This window comes from Podarcis vaucheri, assembly GCF_965113315.1.
Source record: "Podarcis vaucheri genome assembly, chromosome: 7".
Taxonomy (NCBI): Eukaryota; Metazoa; Chordata; class Lepidosauria; order Squamata; family Lacertidae; genus Podarcis; species Podarcis vaucheri.
The window spans coordinates 31160544-31188104 of record NC_138765.1 but is presented as its reverse complement, the minus strand read 5'-3'; the positions used below and the strand labels follow the sequence as shown (position 1 = coordinate 31188104).

Genomic DNA, 27561 nt, shown 5'->3' with positions numbered 1-27561 from the left:
AGTGCTGGCCACACAAGTCTTTTTTCCTCTTAAAGGTAAAGGTAAAGGTACCCCTGCCCGAACGGGCCAGTCTTGACAGACTCTGGGGTTTGTGCGCCCATCTCACATCTATAGGCCGGGGGCCAGCGCTGTCCGGAGACACTTCCGGGTCACGTGGCCAGCGTGACAAAGCTGCATCTGGCGAGCCAGCGCAGCACACGGAACGCCGTTTACCTTCCCACTGGTAAGCGGTACCTATTTATCTACTTGCACCCGGGGGTGCTTTCGAACTGCTAGGTTGGCAGGCGCTGGGACCGAGCAGCGGGAGCGCACCCCGCCGCGGGGATTCGAACCGCCGACCTTTCGATCGGCAAGCCCTAGGCGCTGAGGCTTTAACCCACAGCGCCACCCGCGTCCCGTTTTTCCTCTTACCCACACAGCAACTCCTGCTTAGGTAGATTAGGCCAAGAGAAAATGAGAGGTCAAAGTCACCCAGGGAGATTTATGCTGAGTGGGAATTTGAACCCTACCTAGTAACTTCCAGATGTTCGGGGCTACTTATAAATAAAACAAATCTTTTTTTTAAAAAAATGCTATTACCTCCCAACACCAATAATAATTATTACAATTTCCAGGGCATGAGAATGAAACAACCCATATTTGTACTTCTCGTATGTATGTATAATTTTCGTTTTCATTTGGTTCTGCTGTTTTTGTTTTTTGTTCTTGTTATTAAAGTGCATACTAAATGAATTTTTTTTAAAAAAAGCAGCAGAGTGTTTTGCTTGATACACTCTGGATTTGTGTTGATAAAGGGCAGGTTGTAAATATTGTTTAATGAACAGACAACAACATATCTCCTGCCCAATGAATAAAGAGAAACATACCTTCCTTAGAGAGATCAAGCTGAGTTGTATCTTCCCCTCGGTCATCAGAAACCACAGCTTTGTATATTCCCTTATCTGCTTTGGTAATCTAGCAAAATACAGACATATATTTATCTATCAAAAAAATGAAAAAAGCATTGAGCATCATTGATGTGTAGGGTGATCCGATGCAACAAAGGTCCACATTCCTGTGCAGCATGATTACCTGGGCAGTCTTTCATTCCCCCCACCTCATTTTAACATGTAGTGTCTATAAATCCATTGTAATTCCACCCTATACATTACTGACCCAGTTGGCTATTGCACGCTCTTTACCTTCTTAATCCGCAGGACTCCAGCACCTGTCTTTGGGTCATACTGACCATCTGAACGAGGCTTGTTATCAAAGAACCATTTGAAGGTGCTCTCCTTCTTCATGTTTGCTGCCTGTTGAAAGGAAATGGGTAGGGGAGTGGAGGCTTACTTGAAATCTGGTTAGGGGAAGCAATGTAGAAACTGCTCCTCTCTGCTGCTACAGCATCCCCTAGGGCAGCCCTGCCAGGGAATCCCATTTCTGGCACAATTAATGTCACAAATAGTTTAGCTTTCAGCAGTGGTAGTGTGGAGGGAGAGTGCAAGGGAGCACAACTCCAGGATATTTTACAGGGCCAGAGCAATGACAATACCTGCTGGGAATACAAGGGAATTGATGAATTCTACTTGCTCCGGCAAGTGAAATGAGCGATAAAGAGACTTTCAAGTACAATCTATTGTCTGGGACAGAGAAGCATAGACTAAGTCAGAGAAAGAGGGAAATACTTAAATAGAGGCTAGGTACTGCTTTGCTTTTATTGGATGGGATGACTGCTTCATGCTAGTGGTTTAAACGGTAACTTATTGCAGCTTCCTTGCAAGATTGATTGCATTTCTGTTGTTGCATTTCAGTTGGCTGACAATCTTTTGTTAAAGCTCAGCATCATATACAAAATGACGCTATGTAGTCAGAAGCAAGTACCAATGAGTTCAGTGAAATTGACTTCCTGTAAGTTTACTCCCAGCAGGATTACAGTCCTGCTGGTCCTAATAAATGGAGTATCGTGGTATGTACTGCTGCTCTTTGATGAGTGTATAATATAGAGTGGATCAATAACAACTGCTTGCATTGTTGGACTCTCCTTGAGTTCACGGTTACAAAGACTAATGATCTCTTGCACTTAAAAAAAATCTACCACTATACCACTGCTCCACCGGCCTCTGGTAAAATGGGAACAAGGCTGAGATTGTGGGGATGGTTTTATTTTGTTAACTGAGACCAGAAGACAGAACATTTTGCATCTTTGTTATGCCAAAACAATAGGCTTCACTCCCAACCCCACTTACCTGGGAGTAAGCCCCATTGAATTCAACAGGACTAGACATAGGTAGCATTGCACTCTTAACTGCCTATTAATTGTGGATATTGTCTCTCCTCTTTTCTTTTCCATAATAATAATAATAATAATAATAATAATAATGCCAGTGTCTGGGATTGTGCTGTTTACCTTGCAGGTCAACAGAACTTCACAGTCTTCAGTGACCTTCCACTGTAGCTGTTCAATAAAATGTGGACCTATTAAATGGAATGAAACAATCTCAATCATCTGCTGTGCTCAAAGTCATTGTAGATTTGAAGGAGGAAGGGGTTGGTTTCTAGGCATAGTTAAGCATAATTTTCTTTTAAAAACAGTCAAGGGAATCTTGACTAGGCAGAACTAGGCAGGTGATGAGATGGGTGGAATTTTGAGCACTATCACTTTGGGGACAGGATTGATTTCTTCTTTTGCTTGTTGAAATTAGGCATTTTCCTATTTTAAACAATTTTAAATGGAAATGTCAGAAATCAAAGACCCTGGTTTTGAAAAATTCTTAGATGAGAACGAATCAGGCATCCAAGTGGGGAGGTGCATCCGCTGGCTCAATGTCCCTACAGCAGAAGCCATGTCTGTGTCCAGCTTTGGGACTGTCTCTAAAGTACAACACACTGTACAAAACTCTTGCTAACTTTTCAGCTCCTCTACCTGTAACCGTGACCTACTTTGCCCCATGTCAACAAATGACATTTGGTATCACAGCTTTGTTCCCCCACCTCCCCACCCCAGGTGCATTTTATGAGTGACCCCTTGTGCCACAAATGCAGCTTCTCAAGCCAGGCATATAGCCACTGACTGCAAGGATATCTTACCATGTTTTCTCTTCCATTCTCTCTTCTTGGCATCAGCCTCTGCTTTAAGTTTATCAAAATCTGGAAGAATAAATACACCATCGGATCAGTGTGTGATGACAAGCCAAGATTTCTTGATTCATGAAGGATAGTGTTGGATGTTTAACACTGTGCTAAGATAAGTAACTTCCCCAGATGTGTTGATCTACTAGGTTTTCCAGTAGATCTATTAGGTTTTCAAGATCCAAGGGCACGAGTACGGAGCGAAGGTAGGAGACTGACTGTGAGACAAGAGAAAGTAATGACACTTGCCCGTGGGTGGTAGGGATGGAATAACCTTTCCATTTCAGTTTGTCTCAATTTCTAATTTTTCCAATCTTAAGTGTGATTCACAACATTGCCATAGCTTTGTGATTGATTTTTTTTAAAAAAAACCCAACTATTTAAGAGCTGTTCCCTAAACACTGCATCAAGTTCAGAAACTTCCTGAACATTTAGAAGCAGCCTTCCCTAACCTGGTGACCTCCAACTGTTCTGAGCCACAGTTCTAATCAGTCTCACCTACCCCTGGCCTGGGCTGGCAGGGGCTGATGGGAAGTGTAGTCCAAATCCGCTTAAAGGGACTAGGTTGGGGAATGCTACCTAAAAGTTACACTGGACCCACAGCCACAAGAGACAGTTGCAGCTGCCTTCTTTTGCTTGCTGACCCTCCACGTACCGTCCCCAACCAGAGCCAAAGTAAACTGGTTTTCAGCTTTGCCGTCTTTCAGCTTGGCAGTGTATGTCCCCTTGTCGTCCTCAGAGAAGTCTTGGATGATCAGTTCCACAAGGCCTTTTGCTTTGTCAAAATTGATCTTATGTGTCTAAATGTAAACAACAGGAACAGCAACACACGCAAAAATAAGTTGCTAGCAAAGGAAAACATGGCTAGTGAGGAACTGAACAATGCATTTTAAAATCCCACTAAAATCACAGCAAAAGACAACCACGAGAATAAAAAGGAACCATTTATTTATATCAGCTCACTACTCCAAAGACTTCAGAATTGAGAAATGGGGTTCGTAGCATCCAGAAAGCAAGAAGGGAGCAAGCAGGAAAGGATTCTTAGGGGCAGAATTGCCCCAATACATTTTGTGGCCTGAGAAGTACAAGATGGAGCCCTCTCCATTTTTCATTTTTCACACAGAAGGTGGCTGGACTGTCAGCATCTTCCATTGGAACAACCTCTTCCATTGCATCTGAGGGAAACTCATCAGCCTATGTGTGTGTGTGTGTGCATTTCTGCTGAAATGTCTGCAGACACCAATTCCCCACAAGGAAATGCCTTACATGACAAAACTGAGCAGGATTTAACAGCCCCATCAGCTAATAAGCTGGTGTGTGTGTGTGTTAAATTATGCTTTATTGGATGCTTGCCCCAGTTTCTTGGTGCACAGCCAGTGCAGACCTGAACCTCACTCCTCTGCCCATTAGCTGACATCACCAAGTGACATCAGTTGAGTGACAGGTTTGGGGGAAATGGCATCATGGGCCAAACTGGATCCCAGATTGGCCGCAGGGCAGTGGTTCCTCACCCTTCTCGTAAAGCAAATGATGGGAAACTCACTGGAGTGCTTGAAAGCTCCTTTCCGTTGAAAATCAAGTGCAGCTCTGCCTCTGGGGAGAGCTTCTCAACCTCCAGCCACAGCCGCACCTCCCCTTTCTCCAGAACATCAATGTTCCATCCGGATATCAGGTCAATTACTGAAAGGAACAGAATAAGATGTGACAGGTTATTGGAATCCGAGGATGAAGAGTGAAGCTCAACGTGAACTAGCAACATATGATGGATTAAGGCTTATTGCTGAACTCCTTGGGAGGCTTGCAAAATGTAAAAAAAACAACCAACCCCATAATTATTTGGTCTGATTTTCCTTTAACACTATGCCAATCCATGGCAAAACCGATGCCCAAGGGTGTGAATACTCATAGTAAAACACTTTTGACTTAGCATTATGCTCATCTCCTCCAGACAAACCATGAGCAGTAAGTCAAGAACAAACGTTGGTTACAGCTTGTGGTTTGGAGCGAAACCGATCCTAGGTTTGGCCACAATGCTAAACTAAACCATGGCCTGGTTCCAGATAGGGTGGCAGAGGAGGAAAGTGGCCAAAAGTAGATGCCTGAATGCATTCACCCTTAGCCCTGGTTTGGCTTGGCTTTCTGTGCAAACTGGGCCTACACAACACACCTAAAAAAAGCTTGCCTGGTTGCTGAAGGCTGATATAAAACGTACAAACAGAAAATATACACAAAAACCACTAGGAGTTATTTATTATCTATTTTAAATTTTAATTACAGTGGTACCTCGGGTTACAAACTTAATTCGTTCCGGAGATCTGTTCTTAATCTGAAACTGTTCTTAACCTGAGGTACCATTTTAGCTAATGGGGCCTCCCGCTGCCGCCACACGATTTCTGTTCTCATCCTGAGGTAAAGTTCTTAACCCGAGTACTACTTCTGTAGTAGTCTGTAACCCGAAGTGTTTGTAACCCAAGGTGTTTGTAACCCGAGGTACCACTGTATTTTTACCCTTGTGTTTGCTAACCCCCTTGGTCACAGTTTGTAGCTGCAAAGTCACATATCATTTTTTAAAACAACAACTTACAGGGGTTGCGGATCTCCTGGCTGATCTTCCGCAGCTTGTCCAGTTCTGAAAAAAAAATAAAAAAATGCAATGAACAGAACTAGGCCTTAGACTTAAGAGAAGGAGCCATGCACATCCCAACCCTTTCCCCATTGGGTGCTGGTGCTTTGGTTCAGTTGCCAAATTTCTACTGTGCTGAATAAATGAGTGGTAGAACATTTGAGACAGCCTTGGGAAGGAGCCGATTCAGTAACTAATAGAAAACACTCAAGCAACACACTCAAGCAACACACAGCAATGGGTGGTCTGAGAAATGGCCCTGGCCAGGCCAGGCATGAGTCCCCAAGGGATAGGCAGGCCAGGAGAGCCTCATTCAGCTCATGGGCTAAAGGTTCTGTACACCTAGTCTGGGGTGCTTGAGTGCAATGACCCCACAATGACATTGGTTCCTTCTGATTGCATTGCCTTAGACTGTGTAACCTGGAACCCACCAAGTCACGTAAAGTTTGCCTGCCACATACAGTGGCCTGTTGGGTGTCAGGAGGTAAAGGACCGGCCCCCTTTTGTGGGCTGCCTTTCATGGCTGCTTAGCTTAGTTTGGGTTGGTGGATCACAAGTTGTGCAAGCTTCCTCTTACAGCAGCCTCTCTCAACCTGTGGGTCCCCAGGTGTTGTTGAACTACAACTCCCATCACCCCAACTAGCAAGGCCAGAGCTCAAGGATGATGGGAGTTGTAGTCCAACAACATCTGGGGACCCATAGGTTGAGAACCACTGTCTTAGAGGATGATGTGAATGAAACCAAAGTAACCATGCGGTGGATTGGACTTTACTTGAGGAGACATCTTTGTGGAGGTAGAGGATGTAAGAAGGCAGCAATTTCTATTCTGACCTATATTCCTCTCAATCAGTGCTGTTTCTCTTTTGCTGCAGCTCAGTTTCTGTCAGATACTACAGTATTTGTCTCACTGTCCAGTATATAACATACGTTACATAACTAGTTAAGTTACTTATATACTTTACCTTCATTTCAGTGTTTAAAAACCCCCTCATGCTTGAGGACTTAAAAAGAACAACGTTGTGAATGAATACTGGTTGTATTCACTTGACTGATTCCATTCGTGACCATAGAAGAGCACACACTATTTCTGCTCCCTTTTCCATTTTTGTCAGAATCCTCCAACATTCCAAGGTGCAGGAAAAAAACATTCACCAATCTGCACTGAGACCTCTTGTCTTTGTGAAAAAGGAGAGTCTTGCAGAATAGAACCTGCCCACTCCAACCTCTTTCAGGCACATTTGAGGATGGAGCACAGAGGACACACAATTTCAAACCTAGCAACTTGGGAGGAATTTATATCTGAGCCTCCAATCATGCAAAATTAGCTAGATTCTTTTTTTTAACCCTGTAAGGATGGATTATTTACCTTCCTGGGTTAAAAGATGACTGGCAGAGATGTCTTCATCAGTGTCTGTTACTTCTACTGAGTATGTCCCCAGATCTCTTTCAGTGGCATATTTCAAAATGAGTTTAGATCTTAAAAGAAAAGAAAATGCAAACACGCAAATTAAGACATATCTATGCAGCTGTAGTTGTTCTCAGGGTCCTGTACTTTGGGTGGCTTTTAATGGCACAAAACGCACACCTAATTAAAAACTGGCAACACTGCAAGCTTACTTATCATCTTTGTTTACAACCTCGACCCTGTCAGGGTTTGGTGGCCCTTCGTAATCCTTAGACCAGATAAACTCTGAGGTGTCAACCATTTCTGGAGCCTCAAAGGCCATATAGATGAATCCTTCTTCATCCACCCCAACTTCAATTTCTTTTGTGCCTGCAAATTAAGAGAAAAAAGTAATTTAATTTTTCAACACAGTGAAATAAACCACAGCTTTTATCACCTTTTCTCCTTGCCTAATGCCATTACATAAGAGGAGCCTGCAGGATCAGGTAAATGACCCATCTAGTTCAACCTCCTGTTCTCACACTGGCCAACCAGATGCCTAAGGGAAGCCAGCAAGATGGACAGGAGCGATGCCCAACTGCAATTCCTAACAACTGGTATTCAGAAGCATGCTGCCTTTGACTCTGGAGGAACAACACCGCCACCATGACTGGTAGTAGTAGTAGTAGTAGTAGTAGTAATAATAATAATAATAATAATAATAATAATAATAATAATTTATTATTTGTATCCCGTCCATCTGGCTGGGTTTCCCCAGCCACTCTGGGCGGCTTCCACAAAGAAGTGGTAAAGGTAAAGGTAAAGGGACCCTGACCATTAGGTGCAGTCGTGACCGACTCTGGGGTTGCGGTGCTCATCTCGCTTTACTGGCCGAGGGAGCTGGCATACAGCTTCCGGGTCATGTGGCCAGCATGACTAAGCTGCTTCTGGCGAACCAGAGCAGCGCACAGAAACACCGTTTACCTTCCCGCCGGAGCGATCCCCATTTATCTACTTGCACTTTGAGGTGCTTTTGAACTGCTAGGTTGGCAGGAGCAGGGACCGAGCAATGGGAGCTCACCCCATCACGGGGATTCAAACTGCTGACCTTCCGATCGGCAAGCCCTAGGCTCTGTGGTTTAACCCACAGCGCCACCCGCATCATGACTAGTAGCCACTGGTAAACTTGTCTTCCATGAATTTGTCCAATCCTCTTTTAAAGCCATCCAAGTTGCTGGCCATCACTGCCTCCTTTGGAAGCAAGTTCCAATAGTTTGACTATCTGTCCTGCATATTCCAACATTTAGCTTCATTGGATGCCCATGAGTTCTAGAGCTGTGTGGGAGAAAAACCTATTTTCTATGCACTTTCTCCACACACGTCTATCATGTCACCACTTACAGAGCTGTTTTCTAAACAAAAAGGTCCGAAATACTGCAGCCTTGCCTCATAATGGAGTCACTCCATCCCTTTGATCATTTGGTTGCGCTTCCTTTTTCCAACTCTACAATATCCTTTTTGAGGCGAGGTGACCGGAATGGTACACAGTATACCAAAGGCCATCACACTATACATTCGTATAATGGCTTTAAGATTTCCGATGAAAAGTCTACCTTCCCTGGCCTGATGCCCTCCTGAGGACTTGGACTACAGTTCTCACCACCCCCAGTCTACTGACCTAATCTTTCTCCAAGGGAATGCAGACTTTTGTGAAGAAATGTGGAAATAATAAAAAACGTTGAGAGAGGAAAGGGAGAGGAAGTGGAGGGCAGAGGCAGAAGCTTTGTACCTGGTTTGGTTCTTACTACCACAGGATCTGATGGCAAGGATGGCGGGCCAACTCCTGCCTTATTCAGGGCCCGCACTCGAAAAATATAGCACTTTCCTGTCTCCAGATCAGACAGCTATCAAGAAAAGTGTAAGAAAAAGAGCAGGTAAAAGTCAGAGGTAACATGCCAGAGGTGGAGCAGCTCCAGTACTTGCTTTCATTTCCCCTCCGCGTTCCTTTTTCCCTTGGTAACAGTCAGAGATAACATGTCAGAGGAGGGCATGTGTGCGCACACACACACACATGGGCAGAGAGCATTTTCCTCCTAAAATAGGAGATATTCTTCTCTTATCTCTATGCTGCTCTATCGTGGAAAAACAGTAGTTTCCCTCCAGCACTGCCGTGGGGTGGAACAGCAGTTTTTAGAGTGTTTCTGAAATCTCTAGGACTTATTGTAATGGGGCCATCAGAACCGGCCCAGCCATTAGGCAGAGTGAGACCACCGCCTCAGGCAGCAGAAGCCCGAGGCAGCACCCCCATGGGTGCCCTGCCACCTCCACCAGTGGCAGATAAGCGCCACCACCATTGGCATTGATTTCAGACAAGACTGCATCCAGTTTGGGTGAGATCTCACCTGAAACTGTGTGAGAACTTGCAGAGCGCACAATATCTCCCACAATTTTGGGTCTCACCCAAAATTGGTGCAATCTGCCAGTGGTGGATGCAGCAGGGCGTGTGGTAGAGGCCAAGTGGGTGGCCTAAGTTGTGGCAACAGCAGCAGACGTGGTGTGGCAGGAGTGGCAGCAGTGGCAGGACAAATTTCTGTTTTGCCTCAAGTGGTCAAATGGGACACACCATCCCTGGGGACTGTGCAGTAAGAAGAAGAGATATTTTTTTCCAAGGTAAGAAGAGAGCGTTACTCTCTGACTACCAATTTTGGCAAGAGGGCTGGTGGTACACTAGAACTGGCTTCATGGGCTGGATTCAGCCTGCAGGCTTCAGTGGACCTTGGCGTCAGAGGAGCAACGACAGCTGTAATGCAGATGTAAAAGGCACAGGAAATACAAGAGAAAGACCTTCATGTGGGTGCTGGATATTGGCTGCTTGTTCAGTTGTTCCCAGGTGTCTGATCCCTCCTCACAGGCATCCACATAATAGCCAGTGACAGGGCCCGCTCCAGTATACACAGGTGGCTCCCAGTGAAGCATCAGAGATGTGTCTCTCACTTCTGTACACCTGACATCATAGGGAGGTCCTGTTTCAAGGGCAGATGAAATTTCAAAGTATGCGCAAATGAGAAGGTGGGAAAGCAGGGGCAAGGAGCACACATGCCCCTTAATTTCATTGAATCATAGAACCATAGAATTGTAAAGTTGAATCCATGGACATACATTCCCCCCCACCCCTGCCAGGAGGGGGCATAGTTAGACCACCGTTCCATCTGCTTGGGAGTCATCTGCTGTGACAACCTCACAATTGTCCTAAAGCCCAGACCTTCCTGGCCAGGCATTCTTCTCCTGCTGTTTTAAATTCCAAGGTGAGACTGGGCAAGATGCTTTTACTTGATGGTACGATTTAAGAACAGCTTTGGAACTCTTAATTGGTGTGAAGCTGGTTTGAGGCATAACCCATCAGACAGGAGTTGAAGCAAAGTACAGGGTGTGTACGCATTTGGGATCACATTGTGAGACCACAGATTTTAAAACCCAGCACTGAAAATACAGACAGTGTGCAGTAAATGGGTGTGTGAAGACAGCAATCAGTCTCAAGGCCTGGCATTGACTTTTACCTGGTTCTGGCATTGTCCACTCCTCGCACTTGAATATGTCACTGGGTTCTGATACCTTCCCAACACCAGCCACATTCATTGCATAACCACGGAACTCATAGAAGTGCCCTTCATCCAGGCTGGTGACCTATAGAATCGAAAGAGAGTGAAAGTCTTGCCTAAAAGTGATAGTACCATATTTTTTGCTCTATAAGACTCACCTTTTCCCTTCTAAAAAGTAAGGGGAAATGTGTGTGCATCTTGTGGAGCGAATGCAGGCTATGCAGCTATCACAGAAGCCAGAACAGCAAGAGGGATTGCTGCTTTCACTGCGCAGCGATCCCTCTTGCTGTTCTGGCTTCTGAAATTCAGAATATTTTTTTTCTTGTTTTCCTCCTCCAAAAACAAGGTGCGTCTTGTGGTCTGGTGCGTCTTATAGAGCGAAAAATATGGTAATTTATTTACTTATTTCTTCAGAGGCAAACTAATGGCACAAACACCCATACCGTGTAAACACGCTGAGCGATTGGCTTAATGTTGATCTCGTGCCATTCAATCTGCGACACATCGTGTTGATCCAGGAAATAGCCCAGGATTGTTGTGCCTCCTTTGCGTTTGGGAGGCTTCCAAGCAATGGTCATGTTGTCTTTCCCGCAACTCAGCAAGGCAAAGGCCCTTGGGGCTGATGGACAAGCTGTGCGGGAAATAAATTAAAGGATAATGAAGGTTTAGAATCTGATCGGCATTCAGCTGCTCTCTCAAGTTGTAGTGGTTTCAGGGGATAATGTGTACGCCATAACTAAGAGAAATTTGAATTGGTTTGCCTTTTAAGGAAAAAGGACCTAATTCATGCTTTTCAAACCAATTCATGAACTAAAACACAACTATGTTTCAAAATCTGCACTTTCCCTAATTTTGCAAAACAGTTCTCCAACCAAACAATATGCACAAAGATGGCTAAAATGTGACATATCATGTGACATTGTATACATTGTATTAGGGGAAACTGCTTGCAAAATATGTTTATATAAGTCAAAGCTGCATACAGAAGAAATTCACACTAAAATGCCAATGAATTTTCAGAGGAATTTTATTTTATTTTCTTTTAAAAAATGCAAGTTCCTGCAGAAATGCAGAGAACTGAGTTTAAAGGAGGAAAAATGAGAAAGCTAGAGGACAAAAATGGATAGATCTGCCCACCCATAGCTGTCAAGTGTTCCTTATTTGAAGGGACAGTCCCTTATTCCAGCGCCATGTCCCGCCGCTGTCCCTTATTGATGGATGTCCCTTAAATGTCCCTTAAATGATGTCCCTTAAATTTCAAAGGAAGCAGCTCCTCTCCCTCCCTCCCTGCCGGCCAGGGAGGAGGGAGGCTCCAACTGTGTTGCTTGGCTGTGTTGCTCACCCAATAAGAAGTCTGAGAATGACTGGGGGGTGGAGCTTGCATGCCTTGTGTGTGGCTAGTTAATGCAAGTTGAGGGGTTTTTTGAATGCTGGATGCCATTTTGTTGCACATGCTGCTGCAAACTTTGCAGTGCAAAGCCAGGCCGTGGAGCCATCTTAAGTTGAGGCTGCATAGGCCTTGTGGTGCATGTGATTCAGATTCTATTCAGTGGAACCTCTGGTTATAAAGTTGGTTGGACAGTGTTCTCGAAGCTACCCAGCATGAGTTTGACCAGACTGCAGGAGGACAGGAAGATTGGAGTGCCTAGAACAGGTGAGGCTGTAGGTCCCTTATTTTGGCTGCTGGTCCCTTATTTTGGCTGCTGGTCCCTTATTTTCAAGGCTGCTGGCCCCTTATTTTCAAATCTGTAAGTTGACAGCTATGTGCCCACCTCAAACACAATACTTACAGATAGCCTGCCTCACAATGATAGCATCTGATTCAGGGGAGCTGTCACCCACGCCAGCTTCATTGACACATTTCACACAAAAGACGTACTCTTTGCCTGTTTTGAGCCCTGGAACGGTGAACCTGATAAACAATTGAAACCCCCCCTGTATGGTCATTTCTTAGCACCTTACAAGTCACCTTCCAAACTCAGAATATAAAAGTGCTTGCAGTGTTCAGCCTATTTATTTATTTATTAACATTTGCAGACACAAACAATACTGAAAGCAGAATCGCACATAACCACCATGAATACAAGTACAGTGGATGCTCAGGTTGTGAACGTGATCTGTGTGGGAAGCACATTTGCAACCCGCAGCGCCACATCTGCGCGCACACAGGTCACGATTCAGAGCTTCTGCACATGTGCAAAGCACGATTTAGCGCTTCTGCGCATGCGCAAGTGCCAAAACCCATTCCAGTACTTCCGGGTTAGGCGTGGTGTGCAACCCGAAGCATCTGTAACCCGACGTATGACTGTAATCATGATTATGCAATAAAAAGAGTTTCTGGAGCAGCTCCTAGTGAATTCAAAACGACTAGCTGATTGGAGAACTGGGCCCAAGCTAACAAAATGAAGTCAAATAGGGATAAATGTAAGGTTCTGCACTTAGGCAGGAAGAACCAGCTGCACAAATATAAGATGGGGGACACCTGGCTTACTAGTAGTACATGTGAAAATGATCTAGGGGTCAGCAGTGTAGCTAGGGGGGCAGGGGGAGGAGTGGGGTGCACTGGGTGCCACTTACCCAGGGGGGCGGCATTTACCGTGGGGCTTGCAGTGTGCCTGAGCCATATGTCTCTCCTGGGAGTAATGTGGTGGCTCGAGTGTCTGCAGGTACTACGTCGCCCTGCAGCTGAGGGGGAGGCAGCGGGTGGACTCCTGCAGCCACTGCGCCGCCTTTACATGGAAGATGGAGCAAGCTTGTTTTCTTCTGCTCTGGAGGGCAGGACTTGAACCAAGGGCTTCAAGTTACAAGAAAGGAGATTCCAACTAATTTTCAGGAAGAACCTTCTGACTGCAAGAGCTGTTTGACAGTGGAATGGACTCCCTTGGGAGGTTGTGGACTCTTCTTCCTTGGAGGTTTTTAAGCAGAAGTTGGATGGCCATCTGTCATGGATGATTTAGCTGAGAGTCTTGCATTGCAGGGGGTTGGACTAGATGACCCTTCCAACCCTAAAACTCCATGATTCTATGATTCCATGAATCACAGTGTCTTGAACATCTCCAATGAACACAGTGAAACTTACTTCTGAGTAGACATGCACAGGATTGCCCTGTACATTAGTTACAGTTAGATCCCATTGAGATAAATGGGACTTCCAAATAAGTCATCATTCGCCTTTCATTACTGATTTCAATGGGACCTCAGTTTAGCTAACTTACCTGCCTATATCCAACCCAATAACGTCATAAAATAGTACAAACAAATGGAATTTTCCCCTCCCCTGTTTCAAATCTCAGAACTGAGTGATAGGATCCAGCCCATGCCCTCAAAGAAGGTCAGAGAGGAGATGCAGAGAGGCATACCAAATTGCTTTACCAACTTACTCATTACATGTGACGGGTTTATTGTTGACCGTTTGCCATTCATCTGTCCCAACCTCCCGGCAATATATATAATAGCCAAGTGGTTCCTGGCCCTCCTTTGGCTTGCTCCACTTCAGGAAAACAGAAGTGTTTGTGTCTCTGAAGGTCAGCACCTGGGATGGAGGTGGGAGGGGAGCTGAAGAAGGAAAAAGAAGAGGGATAGAATCACCAAAGAACAGCAGCTATTGGGAGCCTATTCTGTAGCTCCTTCCAGGTTCAAGTTGGGTGTTATTGCTATCAACCACGGGTAGGGGTGGGGAAGAAATTGGGTGTGGTTCACATTTTAATGCAAGTCCACCTATTTTGCATTTCCCGAAGCAATCTGCAAATTGATATACAACTAACCTTTGAAATTTGCCCTTCTCCAAATTTTGCAAAGAAGTTCTCCAACCAATGTGTTTGTAACGAAGTGTATATTAGAGGAAAGTGTGTGTAAAGATGCATATAATAATAATAATAATAATAATAATAATAATAATAATAATAATAATCTATTTATACCCCGCCCATCTGGCTGAGTTTCCCCAGCCACTCTGGGCGGCTCCCAATCGAGTGTTAAAAACAATACAGCATTAAATATTAAAAACTTCCCTATATACTATATACTAGTCAAAATAACATACCAAAATGTTTTATATTCGGGGAAACTGCTTGTAAAAGCAAAACTGCATACAAGGTATATCAGGAGAAATGTTCACTGAAACGAATCCATTAAAAAAAAGATTACCTATTTTTTCTCCAGAAGAGATGGGCTCACTGGGCAAGGAAGGCTCGCTCACTCCATACTTGTTCACAGACCGCACTCGGAAGCAATAGGACTTCCCTTTGTCCAGATCAAAGACAGTGAATGTTGTGGAATTCACTAGGGTGTCCAGATTAGCCATCTGCCAGCTGTCGCTGCCTGCTATCGACTGAGAAGATAGGAAGGGTGATTTATCAGTGGCTAATTGCTATAAACTAGAGACAGTAGCGCTACAAGGATAAAGGATTATTATTAATGTTGTTTATTTGATTTATATACGACTCTTCCTCCTGAAGAAGCCCAGGGCAGCAGACACCATAATGATAAAGCATTTGAAACATTCTAAAAACAGCTAAAAACATTAACTCAACCAAGTGACCTCGCGGTTGCCAGGAACTGTGTATTTCTGCCATCCACTGCCTGGGCAAGCAGGAAGGCTTTCAGATTTCTCCTGAAAGCCAATAGTGAAGGAGGCAGAGGAAGGGCATTCTGCAAATGGGGAGCCACCACTGAAAAGGACCCACCAGGAGATAAAGAATTACACAAGTTTTAGAAGACATCTGAAGGCAGCCCTGTAATGCTTGATGTTATGTTTTCAGATATGCTGTAAGCCACCCAGAGTATTGGGGAAACCCAGCCAGATGGGCGGGCATTATTATTATTATTCAATGCCAAGAGGGCAGCCTTCAGTAGTGGGACCACTAACAAAGCCTCTCCTGCTGATCGTAGGATCCAAGATGGTTGAGACTGGGGAAGGTGCTCTTTTAGGTACTTGGGTCCCAAAATATAGTCTGGCCCCCCACAAGGTCTGAGGGACAAGTTTGCTGAAAAAGTTTGCTGACCCCTTATCTAGCTCAGCATTGTCCGCACTGACTGGCAGCAGTTTTAGGCAGGGGATATCCCCCGCCCTACCTGGGAGTGCTCGGGGACTGAACCTGTGGCCTTTGGCATGGAAAGCAGCTGCTCTATGACTGAGCTACTGTCCTTCCCCTGGCTTGGAGCACTTGGAGGTGGATCAGATCCAAAGGCCCACCTAGTCCTGTTCTCACGGTGGCCACCAGATGCCTCTGGGAAGCTGCAGGTATCATAAAAGCTCAGAACAACACTCAGAACAACAGAGTGACATATAAGTCAGGTAAAGGTAAAGGATCCCTGGATGGTTAAGTCCAGTCAAAGGTGCCTAAGGAGATGAGAGAGTAGCTTGGAAAAATTACCCAAGTCCTTGCAATTTGAATAATTTCTGGATTAATCCATGGCACACTTGGAAGCCCTTGCCCATTTCTAATTAATTTTATTAATTAATTGAAAAGCCATTCTAGGCCATTTATTGTTTGTTTTTGTTTTTTTAAAAAACCACAGTGGTATACAAAGGTAGCATAAAAACAGCACTATAATCGAAGCAGTAAAAGAACATTATGAGAATACGAACAGTTGAGAGAGAAATACAGAAATAACAGAGTCAAATCCTATAGGTCAGGGAAAAGCCAGGGCAAAAATATAGAGAGATGTTCACAAGATCTTTGAAGCAACTAACAGGAATGTAGGACGGCACTGACTTCAGTTCTGTCCTGTATTTGCCAGATGCAACACTGTTTCCATTCTGCTGCAGTTCAGCTTCCAACAAAAATGACCTCTTGCTGTCCACTATGGTGAAATGTTATGCAATCAATCAAACAAACAATTAATTAATTAATCAATCATCTTACCATTTCATTATTGCACATCATTCATTACAGCGCAGAGGAAATGCAATACACATTGTGGGTGGACAGGGGAGTCTTAAATAATGTATTGTTAGGTATTGTTTGAGACTGAAAAACGCAAGAGCAGTGCTACTGATTGCATTCGCTGGGTTGGTTTTCGTTCCAGACATGGGATGAATTAGGGAACATCGGCAATTTCTACTCCCATTTCCGATGGGCTTCTCCAGCATCCTTAGCAACTAACAGATGGTGCTTCTTGTATGTTCTCTGTGCCCTTTCCTTACCTTTTCAACATAGTAACTCAGTGGCTCTTTGCCTCTAGGGTCTGGTTCATCCCAAGAGAGGACAACATATTCTTCCCTGATCTCACTGGCATGAACGTTGGTGGGTGGCAAAGGGACTTTGATCTTGGCTGTGGGAGAAAAACAACAAGCCAACCTTTCAGCAATTTAATTTGGAATAGAAAAGTGTTTGCAAGAAAGACCAATTAACAGCCAGATGGGTAAAAGTCACCAGATGGAGCAGCCCCCAAAATAGCTGATGAGAAGTACAACTAGAAATTCATGTTTGAAGCCAAATTTATCAAATTCGCATTTCTGAAACATTATGAGAACTGGAACACAGCCAGATTTCAAAAAAACTTTGAACTTATCTGAACTTTGCAATGGAATTCTCCAACCAAAAGATTTGCAAAAATGCATGTATCAGGGGGACATTGGTGAAAATGCATTATATGAGAAGTTGCTTGCAAAAGTGTGCACATCAGTCAAAACTGCAGATAGGAGAAATTTAAAACAAAAATCCTGGAGATTTTTTCAGGAAAACCTGCAAATTCAGAAAACGAAAACAAACACCCCTGGCAATTGCTGCAGAAACTTGCGGAACTGAATTGAAGAAAAATGAGAGATTTGCAGAAATGAAATCGACAGATCCTTCCATCCCTAGCCACCACTGATCAGACCCCATGGATATGATTTTCATTCTGCTCCAACGCCCAATGTTTTTCAAAGGAGACAGCAGCAATGGTACCTCAACTCTGCCGCCAGCATTGCTGCTAGACATGGATGGGATAGGGCAGTGGTTAAAGCCCAATTGCTGCATCCAGGGCCAGCCCAGGGGGTTTTGCCTCTTGAGGCAAAAAATGAAAATGCCACCTTCTGGTAGAGCCTCTCCCCCCCGCCACTGTCTCCTTCTCTGTGCTCCCTCCTCAGGTGCCTGGAGGTGTCCCAGGGCAGCCCCAGTGTGCCAAATGCGGTGAGGGAGTAAAAGAAGGTGATGGGTGGTGGAGGTGGCAAGAGACAGTGAGTGGCACACTTCTTAAAGCCTGCGTCTCCTGCCTGAGGCAACTGTCTCACTGCGCCTCATGCATGGGCCGGCCCTAAGTGCATTCATGCAGCCCCCTCCCCCCCTCCAGCACCATCCAGTTAAGCAACAGCGATGGTGGTGCTGGGAGGGCAGCTCTGCAGTGTTACCCAACCACAAAGGTCACATGCGAACTTACGTTCCAGTTCATCTTTGGAAACTGTAATTGTCCTAAATCCGTCATCATAAGGGATATCTAGACAGGGAGCAGAGAGGGAAAGAGAAAGAGATGGGGATAAGTGGGGAATCATGAAAAGAATTGCAAATTGCGTTTGGGGGCAGTGAATGGCCAGGATGTTACCTGGCTTGACTAGGGGGCTGTGGCTGGGAACTGACCTGCCCCATTATGGCCAAACAACATATATGTGAGCTTGCACCTCTCTTAGTGGCTTTAAATCCATAGTGGGGGTTAGCCTTGAGCACAGTGGATGAGTTGATCCCAAAGCTCTTAAGCCACCATCCAATGATGGTATAGAACAGAGCTTTCCAAACTTTTCATGGTGGTGACAGACTTTTTAGACATGCATCATTTCGTGACACAGTAATTCAGTTTTGCATCATTTTGCAACACAGTAGTTAAGCTTTATTAGCAAACCGGAGGTTAAACTAACCCCTTTCCAGCCCCGGGATGAGTGTGGGGAGCATTCGTGAGAGACACCTACACACTGCAGCTGACACACTAATGTGTTGTGACACACAGTTTGGAAAGCTCTGGTACAGAAGCTAGAAGGCTGAAGCTTGTGCCCTTGCTTCTTCAGCTTCCAAAACAATCGTGCAGACTTGTGTTAAGCTTGTGCTAGGCTAAATTGGTGGGTGTGGGAGCCTACATGGTGAGGCATAGGGAACAGGGTTCAGAGGCTGCATGCCTGATGAGAGCATCTTCCAAGACCAATTCTGCTCCCCTAGGGTCCTCTAAACTACAAGGGGGCAGAATTCTTCAGAGATAGTCAACATGGCTCCCTCCAGATTTTGGTGGGCTCCAGCTCCCATCAGCCTCAGCCAGCATGGTCACTGGTCAGGGATGATGGGAAGTGAAGTCCAACAACACCTGGAGGGTACCACTTTGGCTACCCTTGGTTTAAGGGACCTTAAAGTTGGGAGAAGTCCCCCCCCCTTTCCTTACTGTCACCATTTTGAACTACAGTGGACTCTTGTATGCAAAGTGTTGCAGTTGCTAGTCTTTTTGTTCTTCTTGTTTTAGGCTGGGCCAGAATAATCAGCCTAGATTTTTTTCCTGGTCACTTTTGGGTTATGGCAATAATCTTAGGGAGTTGTTTAAAATGTGTTAATTTTTGTCAGGGGGGCTTATAAATAAGACGAGGTGGAAGAGAAATAGAGGAGGATTTTGTCTTCTCTCTCTGTTTCATAAACAAGGGGGGAAAACTATGTTGCTGAGCTGCTTTCAAAGCAGACCAGTGATATTCCCATATGCCTTCCAGAATGGATCACTGGGAATGATGCTCTGTTGTGACATAGTGCCATTGCCCGGGGCATTCTTGGGGGGAAGATGACTGCCCCCACCAGCCACTTTTGATAGGACATGTGACATTACTCTGAGTGGTCCTGCACAGATCTATTGCTCTTGAAGTCTGCCGACACAGGGTAATTGTTCTGTGTTTTGAACATTAAAATTGTTTTATTTGGGATTACTGGTGGGTTTTATGATCTTGGAGGCTGCCTTGGATGTTAAGAAAATAGCAATTGTCTTGGAGCAATTAAAAACCCCAACATACTTAGCACTCTTTTGCTGTCATTTGGGTCTATCATTGTCACCGGGTCGCTGGCCTTCGATGGGTTACTGATGCCTGCACAGTTGACGGCCTTTACTCGGAATTGGTATGTCTTCCCTTCAGTGAGACCTAAAACAGGAGATCTGCAGGCTTTCACGAGCTTATCATTGCACAATACCCATTCGTCTGTGCCTGCTTCACACCTGGAAAAAGAAGGACCTTACAGTTTGGGTGCAACATGATCTGGGAAAGAAAGAGATAACAGATCTGTGGCTTCTGAGGACAGACCTCTCAATGTAATACCCAATGACAGGACTTCCGCCATTATCACTGGGAGTAATCCAGGAAAGTATGAGACTGTTTCTGTTCACGTCATGGCCTTGCACACTGAGGGGTGACCCAGGAGCTCCAGCAGTTTCAGCCTCGGCATCTAAAGATAAGAAAAAACCATGCTTAGATGGTTTCCTGTAGGTCAGGTTGGCCCATAAGCTAGAATGGCTCCCAAGTTTATCTTCTGGCCCATGAAAGCATGGTCAAGTTTTAGAGAAGCCACTGTACAAAATTTGCCTACAGTAGGTATGTGGAACTGAATCCGACCTGTGGACTGGATCCTTATCTCCCCCCACTCACCCACCGGCCAAGCTTGAAAGGGAGGTGGGACCATTCACTCGATCTCACAATGACAACAGGTGACTCATTTTTGCACAACGCTCTGTAAACCCTGACAATTAGTTGGTTGTCAGGATTTGCATAGCGCTGTGCACGGAAGCCCTGGCAATCAGATGATCAGGAGGGCTTGCAAAGCAGTATGCACAGAGAGCCAGTGTGGTGTAGTGGTTAAGAGTGGTGGACTCGTAATCTGGTGAACCGGGTTCGCGTCCCCACTCCTCCACATGCAGCTGCTGGGTGACCTTGGGCCAGTCACACTTCTTTGAAGTCTCTCAGCCCAACTCACCTCACAGAGTGTTTGTTGTGGGGGAGGAAGGGAAAGGAGAACATTAGCCGCTTTGAGACTCCTTCGGGTAGTGATAAAGTGGGATATCAAATCCAAACTCTTCTTTGCAAGCCCTGAAAATCAGCTGATTCATGGCACTCACTAAGCACGATGCAAGGAGCTGTGAAGGTGCCACTGATCAGCTGATGGCTGGCACTTGCGAACCCTTTTTCAGCCCAGATGCATCTTTACCTGCCATGCACTTGACATCCTAAATGGCATCAGGTGTAGGGCTGGTGCATGTGGCTTTGCCAAAACAGCCTCATGGGCTAAATGGGAAGACCTGCTGGACCTAAGTCTGTAGGCAAGAGGTTCCTTACCACTGACCTGTGGTTTTGCTTTTGCTTTCTCCCTAAAAACTGTAAGGCTCTAAGCAGAACCTACTTTTTTTTTAGTTCCATACAGACCATTGACATTTTAGGGCCTTTGTAAATTACAATTATACAACAATGCCATCACCAAACAGCAGCAAACAAGTGCACCTACCCCTAACAAACACATAAGCTCTTTGCTCGTTGTACCCATCATGTGTCGGTATGCGGATGCTGTAAAACCCTTCATCCTCTTTGTAAGCGCAAGAGACTGTCAGGGAAGCCTCCTGGGCCTCACACTTTATTTGCCGGCGATCAGAATCTCTCAGCAACTCACCTGAGTGCAAGAGAAAGATGGTAACTGAGGACTTACCTGGTCGGTGGCTTCCTAACAGAGCTAAAACATAGCAAAATTTCAGAATGTGAAATTATAATTCCAGCGCTATTTGGGAATGTTAATGGAAAATTAAATGCAGAGGGTATTCTTGCATAAACACTCAATCTTGGATAATTTGCTTAAGAATTTCGTCCCCAAATTCATTTAATCTCTTCTTCCAGCATTCATTTGGGAAAAGCCAGGTGCCTTTCCCCCCTTACCCCCAAGATAAATTTTCCTGTAATTAGTACCAGGAACCAGGTATGTAGCATCAGGAGCCATGTGGCCCCCCAAAAGTTCCCTGCAAAGGAATGTGGCCCTCAGGCTGAAAAATTATCCCAACCCTGGTCCGAAGTGTTGGCTGTATTGGGGCCCCACTTCAGACAACAAAATGTCTTTGGCCAGGATTTTCTTAATACTTGTCAAATGGCAATAGTCATGGATGGTGGGGTTTTTTTTGGGGGGAGGGGTTACAAATACAGACCATCTCTGAACCAGCGGATGTCTCGTTGGTATTCCTGCAAGTCTGAAGTAAAAGTGCAGCAAAGCGTGAAGGGCTCCTTTTCTCTGGAAAAGACAGGCCTCAGAGTGCTAGCAAAGTCAGCTTCCAGGTCCCTGAGTGACTCTAAAAAGAGAAGATGTTAGGTAAGAGCATCTGGCCTTGCCAGATGTAAGGAGACAGCGATTTCCATCCAGTGCATCTGGCTGTTAACCAAAAGGTTGGTGGTCTGAGCCCACCCAGGGACAGCTGTGGGCAGGATTCCTGCATTGCAGGGGGTTGGACTAGATGACCCTTGTGGTCCCTTCCAACTCTACAATTCTATGATTCGACGATCTGTTCATCACAATCAGTGCTATTTCCATTCAGCTACAGTTCAGCTTCTGCTAAAACCTAACTTTGATCATCTCGCTATCTCCTATGGCCAAAACTAATGTGATTACGTAAACGTAAAGGGACTCCTGACCATTAGGTCCAGTCGTGGCCAACTCTGGGGTTGCAGCGCTCATCTCGCTTTATTGGCCGAGGGAGCTGGCATACAGCTTACGGGTCATGTGGCCAGCATGACTAAGCCACTTCTGGTGATCCAAAGCAGCGCACAGAAAGGCCGTTTACCTTCCCACCGGAGCGGTACCTATTTATTTACTTGCACTTTGACGTGCTTTCGAACTGCTAGGTTGGCAGGAGCAGGGACCGAGCAACGGGAGCTCACCCCGTCGCGGGGATTCAAACCGCCGACCTTCTGATCGGCAAGCCCTAGGCTCTGTGGTTTAGACCACAGTGCCACCCACATCCCAGTGTGATTAATGATGCAATTAATTAATTTAAATGCATTTCAGAGGAAGTGAAATGTAAAACACAATGCAGAAAACAACCAAATATTTACATCACGTTTGCAGATCAAAAAACCCAACCATTTCCATTCCTGAATTCTAATGAACATGTGAATTGTAACAATTTCTGCTCCGGATTTCCATTTCTGTTAGAACTCTCTAGACGTCTGCAGCTTTCGGCTGCCACAAACAGCCAAGCTCACAAGCAGAAGACAGTGCATGGAGCTAATCTCTGCTCTTTGCATCCAGTTTAAGGAAAGTGTGGAACTGCTGTGTTTGACTCATTCATTATTTTTATTGGGCATCTATACAACCCCCTCCTCCAATTATATCTATGCTATTTTTAAACCCACTTTAGGGCTCCTCCAGACAACTTGCTTATTGAGCATTTATCCTGATTTGCTTACAAAAACGGTTACTTGGAGTTTATACAGTGTGCAGACTTTATTGAACATTCATTCTGGTATGTTTGCAGGGAGGTTATGTAGCTTCTAGCATTCATCCTGATTTGCTTGCACCTACCCTCCGTCTTCCATTCTGAACAAGTACAAAGAGGTTCTCTCCATGAGCAAACGTGTTGTGCCACAAATCCTGTGGCAGCCATTTTTTTTAAAGCGTTTATTAATTTTCCAATAAAAACATCCAATTAACATATCAAATCAGATCCAATAAAAATAAAAAACTAAAATAAAAAAAGGTCCAATTGTCTTCCAAATTGTAATAATTTTGTTTTGACTTCCCACGGTCTGAATTTCGAAGCGCATTCAACATCATAGTCCTGCCTCTCATCATCCTCAATGTTATTCATAATTCCATGTTCGATTTTCCCCTTCCACATTTTGACTCTGGTTCTACGATCCTCATTCATGTCAGAAAACCAATACTTTTTTTCCCCTATGGACTGCAGATATTGTACTCCTTCAGCTGTTTTTTCATTGCACCGCTTCATTTAATTGCATCCAATTTCAAAGTTCTGTCCAGCTCTTTGAGAGTTGTTATTTTGGCAGCTCCCAGATCGTTAATCTTTCCCATCCAGGTGTTATCAAAGAGACAGAGAGAAATTTCCTTCTGTACCCTCCTTGTTGATTTATCTTAAACAGACTGTTTGCAATGTAGCCATATATCAGACAGTTAGCAATTGGCCTTTGGAATCTTCCCAGTCTCCCCTCTGGGCCCTAGAGGGAGGCTGCCAGACGTCCATTTAGCCCCCTCTCTCGCTCGTAATCAAAAAAACATCTTTTTGCAAACAGTTGTATATGTAATATTGTTTCCAGTCTTTATAACCAACCATCCGTTAGCTCCTGTTTCTCTTAATCAGGGAAGTATTTCAGATATTCAATAACGACGTGGTGGGATACGCCATTTTGTCTTTTGTCCTTTGTTTTCATCTTTAACAGACATTTCCGGTCTTAGAAGAGAAGTGGCTGCGAGTAGATCCCAATTACCGGTATATATGAAAGTCCATCTGAACTCACTTTTTGAAGAGCAATTTAAGTTCTTAATGAGACTTGGCATGCATTACGGATTGTTGATGTTAAGGATAAAAGAATGTTTTTTTTACATACCAAGCCCCTCCACACTCCAAACGTCATGATGAGGATCTCTTTGAAGTTCGATCTTTTGCACCAGAGACTGTACATACTGCAGGTTTTTTCCAGCTTCTTCAATTCAGAGCGTGTCTGTTTGTTTTCCAAATCTTTATATTTTCCCAAACAGATGCTATGGGGTGGCGTCGCAGGAGTGTCAGCCGTCCCTAGCTCCGTGACCCAGTGCCCCTGCCGTCTGCTGTGGCAGCCATTTTGTGACTGGTGCTCACAACACTCTCTCAAAATTCCAAATGTGCCCACAGGGCCTGAACGGTTGGCAACCCCTGGAGTAAAGCTTATTTGGAACAGGAACCTTTCACTCTCTCCACAGAATAGACATAGACCTGCTTCCCAGTCACCATTTAGACATTCTTCCAGTGGCATAGCAACCCCTGCCAGCACCTGGGGCGGACCAAAGATGTTGAGCTTTTTGGGGGGAAATTGAAGTTGTTGAGCCCTCTGAGGAACTGCAGTGGTGTCCGCAAACTCCCCTGACACACAGCAGCCAACTTAAAACACTGCAGACCCCGTGCTGCCCTACAGAGCCCCGTGACGCCCTATGGGTGCCCCCCTCTGCCCCAGGCTACCTATGCAACTGTTTTCTCCCCAGTATTCCCATCTCATCATTTGGGCAACAAAATGGCCCCAAACTGTACTATGAAGTCACATGCCAGGCTAAACCAATATAGAGAAAACCACAAAAGAATAAAAGTTTTGTACTTACTTTTATATATCTCTGAGTCAAATCCAGACTCCTTTCCATAATATTCTACCAAAAAAAAAAAAGAGAGAGAGAGAGAGGAAGGGAATTGATGAGGTATTATATATAGGTATTATATATACTTATTTTTTATTTTATTTTTATAAATTTTATTAGTGTTTTAACATATCATTTTCAACAGTAATTAAACATACTTTTACATCTTATTCAATTTTTTTGACTCCCATCAGTCCTGTCTGAAAATTTTCCAATCTAATCTCTTAATATGGATTTCTTATTTTCTTATTTTCCCTATTACATTTCAAACTCATAACCAATATCTCTATCTTTTTCTACTTTGTAACATTTCATATATTTCTCCTTACAAAACTTATTGTAGTCCTGCTAGCGTAATTTGTTGGTTACAGTTGCTCTTCAAATAATTCATATACTTCTTCCAATCTTCTGTAAATCTTGGTCCCTCAGGTTTCAAATCCTTCCTGTCATTTTGTCGAGTTCTGCATAGTCCATTAATTTCGTCTGCCATTCTTCTTTTGTCGGAATGGCATTATATATACTTATAGCTGGGATGAACAATCTGTGGCCCTTCAGAAGTCGTTGGTCATCCTCAGTGAGCACAACCAATGGTAAGGGATGACTGGAGTTGGAATCCAACAACATCTGGAAGGCCATTGGTTCCCAGTTCCTGGTTTATAGAATTGTATTTCAGTTTTCAGAATCTAAATAATAATGTCCAGGAGCTGATCAGCAGATCCTCCAAAGCAGTGTTCACATTCCCCATTTCCCACATGGAGCTCCTTCAATGAGCACCGTGACGTTCAGCTTGCGTCGCGTCGACGAGTCGGTTTGGCCAATCGTGGTTCCAGACGGGCAGCGGCAGTTGGTGAGAGCGAAACAACTTTCCTTGGCAGACTGGAGTGAAGACTTGGACTTGCGAGTCGATGAAGGGGGGGTGTCAGACGGAGCCGATCGGCAGACCTTAGCGATGTGGTCCCTTCTGGAACACTTCCTACAGATGGCGTCTCTGAATCGACACTTGGCACGGGAATGGTTGCCTCCGCAGCCAGCACATTCCGGTTGGCCCTTGGAGTTCTGTTGGAACTTCCTGTGCTCCCGCTTTGTCTGGTGCACATCATCGTCTTCACTGGAGGATGCCTCATCACTGCTGGCCTCTTCATGATGCACCGGAACTGGCTCCCTAGCACGACGCGGGCTGCTGGACTTGCGGATCTCCTGAGCGGAGCGTTCAGCAGCTTCTGAGGCCACAGCCTCCTCAATGGCTTTCTGTAGCGTGAGGTCTGGCTTGGCTAGGAGACGCCGTTGCAGATGGATGTCCCGGACCCCGCAGACGATTCAATCCATCAGGGCATCGTCTAAGTCTCGGAACTCACAGTGCATTGCAGCCTGTCGCAGGGCGGTGGTGTAGTTGTTGATTGACTCCCCCTCTGCCTGGTTCCGGTGGTAGAACGCATGGCGGGCAGCAATCTTGGACGGCTTTGGTGCGTAGTGGCTGCGGAGCTTCTCTTGGATCGTGTCCCATGGTGTTTCCTGGACTGCTTCAGGTGCAACCAATGCTCGGGCCGTCTCAAACACCTCAGGCCCACAGAGGCTGAGGAATAGGCCCCGCTTCCGATCCTTTGATACTGCTGTCAGCTCGTTGGCTTGGAGGTAGCAGTCGAACCGAGCGAGGTAGGAGTCCCATGATTCAGATGCTGGCGCAAACGGCGGTAGAGGCACAAGTGAAGCCATGATTCCGATGCCGGCGTGAAGGGCGATGGATGGAACACAGTGCTCCAGCCAGAACAGTCAGCTCTGAATTGGTTCTGCCCAGTGATTTCGCTCAGTGATTTCGCTCTGTGATTCAGCTCAGTTCAGAGGCTGGCCGCATCTGGCTGTGCTCTGATGTCCATCCATCCCATCCTCGTCGCCAGTGTTAAGTTGTGGGTTGACATAGCAGCCGGCACAGCGATTTCTTCAAGTAGCTCTTTTATTCTGGTAAGCTGGAAATAAACTGACAGCGAACAGCTCAGCCGGCCTGTATTTATAGTCAGCCGGCTGTCAACATTGTAACCATAACAGCTCAGAGTTCCCGCCTAAAATAACGGACGCGGACCTGAGTAAAAACTATCTACAGACCTGAGTGGAAACTATATACAGTATCCCCCTGTTGGCCCAGGGTGAAACTACACTACATAACACCCAGGGTCATAGCTCAGTAGTTTTGCATGCAAAAGGACTAGGTTCAATCTCTGGTTTCTCTAGGTAGGGCTGGGAAAGACCAGTCTCTGTCTGAAACCTTGAAGAGCTGCTAACAGTTTGTGCAGCAACAATCCTGAGCTAGATGGGTCCATGGGCTGACTTGGAATAAGGCAGCTTCCTATGCTCGTATCAACACTGAAGAATTCCAGAAGCAGTTCTGGTGGGCTTCCTTTGGATGAGAGGGTGCTAAAGCCTTGGAGGGTTCTGCATTGTTTGGTTTATTTTGAAGTATACAGGCAGAGCATAAGTGAAGGTAGGCACTCTTGGAAGGCAGCAGGTCTGCTAACTCACATTAGATATATAGAGCAACTT

General features: G+C 45.1%; 1 protein-coding gene across 2 annotated transcripts in view; it reads right to left on the bottom strand.

Annotated features, from left to right (window-relative positions):
- MYOM3 (myomesin 3) overlaps positions 1–27561 on the bottom strand; it is a 45749-nt gene that overhangs the window by 6559 nt on the left and 11629 nt on the right. For both annotated transcript variants that reach the window (XM_082231467.1, XM_082231466.1), the window contains 23 exons: positions 24994–25038; positions 21836–21976; positions 21151–21312; positions 19959–20100; positions 19674–19873; positions 18080–18136; positions 16863–16990; positions 14861–15044; positions 14095–14269; positions 12505–12626; positions 11158–11345; positions 10673–10799; positions 9960–10138; positions 8905–9019; positions 7349–7505; positions 7098–7207; positions 5693–5737; positions 4652–4788; positions 3764–3908; positions 3067–3126; positions 2387–2454; positions 1182–1292; positions 867–954 (listed from right to left, as the gene is read on the bottom strand). In XM_082231467.1, the coding sequence (XP_082087593.1) occupies positions 867–954; positions 1182–1292; positions 2387–2454; positions 3067–3126; positions 3764–3908; positions 4652–4788; positions 5693–5737; positions 7098–7207; positions 7349–7505; positions 8905–9019; positions 9960–10138; positions 10673–10799; positions 11158–11345; positions 12505–12626; positions 14095–14269; positions 14861–15044; positions 16863–16990; positions 18080–18136; positions 19674–19873; positions 19959–20100; positions 21151–21312; positions 21836–21976; positions 24994–25038 (2886 nt within the window). The remainder of the gene's footprint in view (positions 1–866; positions 955–1181; positions 1293–2386; positions 2455–3066; positions 3127–3763; positions 3909–4651; positions 4789–5692; positions 5738–7097; positions 7208–7348; positions 7506–8904; positions 9020–9959; positions 10139–10672; positions 10800–11157; positions 11346–12504; positions 12627–14094; positions 14270–14860; positions 15045–16862; positions 16991–18079; positions 18137–19673; positions 19874–19958; positions 20101–21150; positions 21313–21835; positions 21977–24993; positions 25039–27561) is intronic.